The 7,924-nt window shown below is 30.8% G+C and overlaps 1 protein-coding gene across 2 annotated transcripts in view; it reads right to left on the bottom strand.

Moving 5' to 3' along the window:
* Positions 1 to 258: 258 nt before the first annotated feature.
* Positions 259 to 7,924, bottom strand: part of LOC118064132 (uncharacterized) — a 99,007-nt gene continuing 91,341 nt past the window's right edge. The window contains exons 4-5 of one of the 2 annotated variants that reach the window (XM_035078589.1): positions 695 to 779; positions 259 to 391 (exon numbers count right to left, since the gene is read on the bottom strand). In XM_035078589.1, the coding sequence (XP_034934480.1) occupies positions 288 to 391; positions 695 to 779 (189 nt within the window). In that variant the 3' untranslated portion in view covers positions 259 to 287. The remainder of the gene's footprint in view (positions 392 to 694; positions 780 to 7,924) is intronic. The other variant, XM_035078668.1, reaches the window with a different exon arrangement.

Raw genomic sequence — 7,924 nt, 5'->3', positions numbered from 1 at the left:
CAAAACTAGCCTTTAGATAATAAAAACTGGATTTCTTCTACTGTTTGTACTTATTTATTCTTTGTACTGCCTAATCGGATATAGATTTGCAATGGTCACACCAACAATTTTTTTTTTGTTATAAACCTATTCTCAGAAAAAATAAAAATCGGGGTTATTGTTGCAAAGCAGTATATTTAATTACTGAAAAAGGTAAATTCAGCAATTTTTTTTTTATTATAAAAGAACTAATTTATAAAGTGTCATAAAAGTATCATCTATAAGTAATGAAAAACATAGTGGTTACATTAGTAGTCAAGCAATAATAAAGTCAAGCAACTTAGACTGTGATTCGCGCTCAGAAAGATCACCTCCTTTGTATTATCTATAAGAATTTTGAGACTGCTTTTGTCTATAAAAAATCAGATACAAATGAGAATATGATTGTTGACTATTTCTACGAAAAACAGATCATGGTGTCTTCAGTCAAAGAACTTAAAATAGATTTTTCACATTAGACTAAAAACGATCTGCATCTTTCGATTCAAGAATACTTTTTAATCTTTTGATCTTTACTGAATTCCAACGTTAATATTTAATGTAGTAAACGCCAAGGAAACAATTCTTTACATTACGTAAAAAATCGTTTTTATGAATTCGAAATTTTGTTCTTTCATTGATTTAATTGTTGTGTTAGCATTATTCTGATTTTTACCTGCATAACAACTGAAGTACCAGCTTCTGTGATTGCTCTTAAACCAAGTCATTGCAAACATATGTGCTGCTGGCATAGTTGCTCCCTGAAATTAGAAAAATAATAATGATATTTTAAATAAACAACAAAAAAATAGTCAATTATAAAAATAATGAAATTCATTCTCTTGTTATAATGCTAGATTTCTCAATTTTCAAATTTGAATACGAATCAACGTAAAAAAATCTAGCAGATTTCCGCGACTTCATTTGCGAGTAATACAATTCCAGAAAGCAATTACTACGTAAATAAGTTGATAAAAAAAAAATATGTATACGCGAGTATTGAAGATAAAAGGAAATACTTTGAATTCTATCGGAAGACTCATTCCTGCTTTCTTACAACAAATTTAGTTGTTATAAACAAAAAAAGTAGGTTTCCACACATTTTACATGGTTTGTAACTTAATTTTAACAAAACAAGAAATCACGCATTGGAAGAGTTCAAATATATTGAATAGATTCCGTTTTCTGTTATTTATGAAAAATTCAATTGTCATGAACAATTTGCACGAAAAAAAAGTAGTCTATAACCTTCCTTATAATGCCCTTTAGATGTCTGCAGAATTTGGTCTCAATCGGATTGGCCGTTCCGAAAATTATCCCGAACATACAGACAGACAAACACCAGAATTTTATATAGTAAATATAGATAGATAGATAACAATTGATCGTCACCAATAGATGATTTCTTTAACTCAGCTGGAAATGAATTATGATGAATTGGTCTTGTAGTGCACCGGGCTACTGTGCCCTAAGTAATTTATTGAATGATCCCGCGCTAGGACTCAGGGCGCGTTAGGGGAGGTCCAAATTGTGATTGATAGTAGGTGTCGCTTGACGATACCTCACGGTGTACTGATACCTTACTCGCTCTCTCTACTTCCGGACGCCGACTGAGGCAGACGCATACTGGCGTGGTCATTATTTTTAGAGTAATATAAACGTAAAACTCCACGTTGGAGAAGTCATAATTATTTCTTGGAGCTAACCAAGTTTTTTTTATTAACTCTTCCTAGTAATTGTCTGGAAGATCGTCACAGAGCTGCCAATTTTTGAAACTGCCTAACCGCCACATGGGACATCAGCCTACTAGTGTTGAGGAGTCATTGACAATCGTCTTCATCATTGGCCTCGCGAGAGCATCTCGTTCCAGCCTGGAAGCCTCCATCCATCCTGAGCCTGGTAATCTGAGTGGGAGTGTGATAATTATTACTTCAAACCACGACATGCGTTGTTTTTATTTATTATCGTAAATGGTTTGCCATAGTATCAAGTGAGTTCAAATCATTTACTTAAAAGTATTTCCGGTAATCTCCAGAAGATCATATAAATAGCTTGACAATAATCACACACTCTTATCTTTATAGCGAGATAATGTTCATTGCGCTTATATATTATACCATTTAAAAAATTCGAGCTGCACAAACTCAATTTTGTTTATGGGTTTAGTAACGTAAAATAAATTATTATCTGTGTAACAATCCACATAAAAACAAACTTCACGTAAATCATAAATATTAATTACAATAATTTTGTTTGACCATTCACATAAATTGATTAAATTTAATGGCTTATTAGAAATAATAGAACTGATAATGTTACAATGACGGACTAGAACCAAATAATCCAAGTTTATAATACAAGTTTCACAATAATCAGAACAGTCGCACTTTGACAGTTTAACAAATATCTCAATAATACCAATTTTTTTGATAAGAATTACATTCAACAACATAAGAAATATTTTTTTTTGAGTCAAACACGATTCCATTTTTATAAAGTCTATCAAAATAAAAATATTTTAAAGAAAGTTTTATGTTAGATTTAACGAACAGCTTAATTACTTTTCGAGCCAATGTTATTTAGTTATTATCAAATTAGTGAAAGTATTTAAAAATATTACTTCCCATTCATAAGTATCATCTAAAATTTTAAAACAGTCCGTATGATCATTCAAATGAACGGAGTTCAAAAACGAAATCAATGATATCAGAAAGCGAACCAATTTACACAAAAATGACAGTATCATTACGTAGAAGAAAAATTCACTAAACATCAGGATTAGAATTGGATATCAATTTATAATGAATCGGTCAATTTATCATATGGGAATTAAATATTCAATTCATGAGGAATAAATTCAGACAGGCTAAAGAATAAAATAAACAAGTAATCGAGATGTCGTCAAAACATCAGGTTAATACTCGTGTAAATTGAACACTCTGCTACGTAATACAATTAGTTTCAATTCTTCGACACCATACAAACGTTAATATTTTCGTTAAAAAAAATAAAAAATGTTGAAAATGTATACTTACAATCGTTGTAGAAAAACAAATTGATTCGAACAATCACTATTGAAACAATACGCTTGAAATGAACACGATTCGTAACGCATGTGGTCTGCACAACACAAAGAATTATATCATCATATTTACGTATACTTATAGGTTGACAGTATAGTGGCTGTGCGTTGGCGCATACGCCCGAACGTCTACGCATATACCACGCATCACAAATGCCTGGCGTTACGAACTGTATTCATACATATTGAACCTAAAAATTTGAGATTACATCGAAATCTTAATAAATATGATAGATAATGTAAATTGGCATACAAATTTTTTTTCAGAATTAAATTTTAAGAAAAAAACCTCGACTCACGGAACTTTAACTAAATTGTTTATGGGTTAATTTTCATTTTAAAATCAAAGCTTTCAGTCACCATCGAGAATCCGAAAAATTATCGGCAAGAACTGTAAAATTTACTAAAGTTTTTACATTAATTTTGCGTCTAAACTCGTCAGATTTTTGTAACATGCGCTACTAAATTTTATAGGTTCTGAAATTTTTACGGTTGTGTTTATCGAAAATTCTTTCGACATTTATTGAAAATTGTTGAAAACATCTTAATCTTTGTACTACTACAGTTTAAATTGTAAAATTCAAAACTCAAACTTACAGTTTAAATTTTTTCTCCGTATGGGTTCGATGTACACTACTAGAACTATTTACCGCTAATTCTTTAGTTGCACAACTCTAAAATGTCAATAAGATAATGAGTTCTTGGTGAATTAGCACACATAAAATGTTGATATTATCTTGATTATTAATTCCTCCGGTCTTTTTAATATTAACATGAATTCCAGCATCAACATCTTTTTTTTTGCAAAATGATTTCTTTGTTCTCGAGCGATACTTTCAATGACGAATCTCGTGCACAAAGCTCTAACTGTTTATTTTTTACGATTTCTTTGTCAGAAATAGTCTTTGAGCTGATAAATTTTACACTTTTACATCTACCGAAAATTGCACAGAAGATTTTCTTTTACATTTTTTATTTCATTCCATTTTCAATCAGATTTTCATTCGATCACTGATTTTACGAGATTTCTTTGTATGTGAAGTAAGACCCACACGTTCCACGTTTTTGCGGCTATGCACAATAACTAGGACTGTGCGCACAAACTTGCACAAACTTTAATGAATTCCGTAAACTTTGTAAAAGTGAGCACGATTTCCGGATAGCAATTCGGAAAATTTTATTCAATTATTTGAAAGTATAATCTAATCAATTCAAAACATTTGTTTGATGAATAATAATTATCATTAAATTAGTTTTAATAATTCAGAAAAAACTTGATATTTTATGTAGACATAACGTTAAAAAGTTTTGTTTCGACAGCGAGTAACGATTATGTATATGTCAGCCGATTAGTTATTGAAAATGAATGGAAACAATATTTTTATTAGATGCACAATGTGTTTTGTTTAAAACAACTTATTTATGTTTCAATGTTCGTCAAGATGTTCTAACGTTGAATCATCCAATTAAACGTTCTAACTTATGTTTTAATGAATTAATATATCTTCTAAAGAACTTATTTATGTTCGAATAGTCGAATATGTATTCTAATGTTCCGGTTTATGTTATAATAATAAATAAGTATGTGTTTTAACGAACTCATTTATGTTCAAAGTCTCAAACATAGGTTCTAATGTTCCAATTGATGTTCTGTCGATATGGAATACGTTCTAACGATATTAGTTATGCCCTTATAGTGAAATATGCGTTCCAACATCCGTTGTCATTTTATAATGCTAAAACGTTATTTCTAAGCAACAAACATGTGTTTTAGCGCTTTAACTTATGTTCTAATAATGAGAAATGCGTTCTTACTCTCTCGTGTACGTTGTGATTATCAGAGATATTCGCTCATGCTGTATAAAAAAGTGAGCTATGCTTGAACTCGAATGCAACTTTTTTTTCTATAGAATTTCGAGATGGATTATTGTAGTAAGTCAAACAGCTCTCCTTGTAGTCGTGAATGGTTAATAAACTTTTAATTAAAGTATAGCAAATGTCATTAAATAGCTCATACTCATGTATGCTTATCGGAAAAGTGGAATTTTACTGAGAAGAACAGAAATGAATAGTTTTATCGATTTAGCTATGACTCGAGTCGCTGCTGAACTAGAGTGACTTTTTGAAACGTTACGGTTTTTTTCTTGAGTACAAAACAAAACGTTGACTTCTCAGGCCACCAGATGATTACCTGAGTACCGTTGTTGGCTATTGCAATCATCTGTAACGAACCTTACTAGTAGAAGTCAACCTCAGACCATGAAAGTGATGTGAGCTCATGGTAAAGTTATAGGGTGACTACCTAAGTTGCTTGTTGAAGTACTGTTGTGTCTGTAGTGAAACTTTCTTTCTACCATAAGCTTTAGGAAAAGCGAAAATGAATCAGATCATCTTACCAAAAGTGGATTGTTTAAAATTGCTTGAGTTTTGAGCAAATGTTGGCAGTTGGTTAGCCAATATTCACTAGCAATGCCTCGGTTGTATCTTTACAGACGATGAATAACTCTAGGATAAAATGTTCGTTCCAGGATTACCAAATGTAGACTCCTGATGGTTAAGTTGGAGGGGGTAATATCGAATGCACAAAATCAACACCAATTATGATCAATTGTTGTGACAAAGTACTTCTTCAATTCGATACATCTACAAACCAATGAATAGCTTGAATGATCAACGAATACTAACTGCTCAGCGCATAACAATTTCACTCAACTAGTTTGACAAGGAACTATTCAGATTATTTCCTCTAAATAAAAAAGATTGATAAGTTCCACCATGAACGAAATAACGTCTAGTATTTGAAAGAAATTTGACATGATTATTTATGACTTCCGTCAAGTAGAATTATAAGTGTCTATTGGCCTGAGTCACTCATTTTGTTGAAATGATGATGTAGAATACGCAATGGAATATATTGCGAGTTACTTATCGTTGATAAACATATTTTCTGGGAAGAAGATTGCAAAAAAACGGAAAAGGATCTAGAATGATATATTATTTAAAGATAAATAACAACTCAAGATGTTTAATGATAATGGAAATGGCGTCCGTAAAATTTATTAATGACAGGTTTAGTCACCCACCCCCTTCCTCAACCTCTTCTGCCACGCTACATGCATTGTGCCCTAAAATGCCAAATTAAGTATTAACTATTTATTCTTGTCATTCAACATCACAATGAAGTCTCATTGCCTAAGATTTATCATAATATATTACATAACGTGAAGAATTTTTTAACTTTTTGTTATATTATGAGAACGAACATTCAAACTTTGTATATAATTGTGTTCGATTACATGAAATTTATACCATTATATTCAATTATTTTTTTTTAGTTGTGTACGTATGTACGTATGTGCCTATGTGCATATGTACATATGTGCGTTCAGAATTATTTTTCGCCTCGATTATATCGAGAACAAAAAATGATGTCGACGTGGAACTAACTGCATTCGACACGTAATTGCGCAACTTAGAACTGATTAGGTTTTCAGCAAAATCGGTCCAGTAGTTTCTTATGCAGAATCAAAAAACTGGAAGAGTGGTGAACTACCTGAATTTTGAAATTTATAAATTATATCATTTTTCAGACAAAATTCCGAGATCTTATGGAAAATATGAATTTAAATGTTTGAAATAATTGTGTAGAGATATAATGGAGATATTTCATGAAAGAAGAATTTTTTAAAAAACAGAACCAGCAATGAAAAAACCTTGAACTTGTGTTGGGATGGTAAAAATAGCATTGAAGACAATATCATAGTCAATAATCATTGTTGATAATATGACATTGTGCTCATAATAATTGAACATTGTTAATGACAAATGATTATTGATCATGATAATATCTAAATAACAAATTTTGAATAGTTACATACAATAAAAAAAGATACCTATGCAATATATTTGAATTCTTCCAGCGCGTAATTTTTTCTATTACTAAAAAAAAGTTATCAACCGTATGACATGAATGGGCACTCACTCTTTTTGTTTATAACAATTAAATCTGTCATAAACAATTGGATATGGGTTTTATGCAAGGTATTTAAGTTTGTCCAACGGGGATTTTCTTTAGAGGAAGTTCCTTTCTAGGTGTGCACCTCTACATTATCCAATTAAACACATATAGACTACTTCACAACTAGCTCAGGACAGAAAAATAGATTCTGTCAAGATCAGGACTCGAGCCTAGATCATCCAGTTACGCGTGCCTATATTCGTCATATGTAGCTTCCCCCTTGACTATGTACCATGATTAACAACAGTTTTATTTCTATAACAATAAAATTGTTGTAAAGGAACAGAAATTTAATTTCATGATAAATTTCCAATTTTTTTTCCGTTTTTTATTAATGACTATGAATTCATTAGTATTTTTTTAATACTATTACAAAATAATACGTATTTGTAATTGGCTCGTTTAAACTACGAAAATACCATATAATACTTTCTCGATCAATTTATTACTATGTAATGTTTTTATGAATATTCCGCGGATATAGTCGCACGAAACAGTTCGTCGTGTGTCTAAAATCTATTGATAGTTTACGGCATTCAACATTGAAGAAGCTAAGCATGTTAAAAGTATCTACACGAATAGCGCACTTGGATTTACGGTATATAAACAGTACTTAACCATGAAAATAGATGTTGCTTAATACAAAATCATAACATACCGTTTAGTTAATCAACAATGTTTACCAGTTCTTTTTCATTGAATATTAATTCCTTATAACACAATGTTTGTTTAGTTAACGATTTAGTTGCCAAAAAATCCAAATTTTTTTGATAACCGTTGGGTTAATTGTTTATACTAAATTTAAT

This window comes from Chelonus insularis, unplaced genomic scaffold (assembly GCF_013357705.1).
Source record: "Chelonus insularis isolate UGA/USDA-ARS -01 unplaced genomic scaffold, ASM1335770v1 contig_108_pilon, whole genome shotgun sequence".
In the NCBI taxonomy this organism is placed as follows: Eukaryota; Metazoa; Arthropoda; class Insecta; order Hymenoptera; family Braconidae; genus Chelonus; species Chelonus insularis.
Note: the sequence above shows the minus strand (reverse complement) of the source record. Positions and strands in the feature narration are given on the sequence as shown.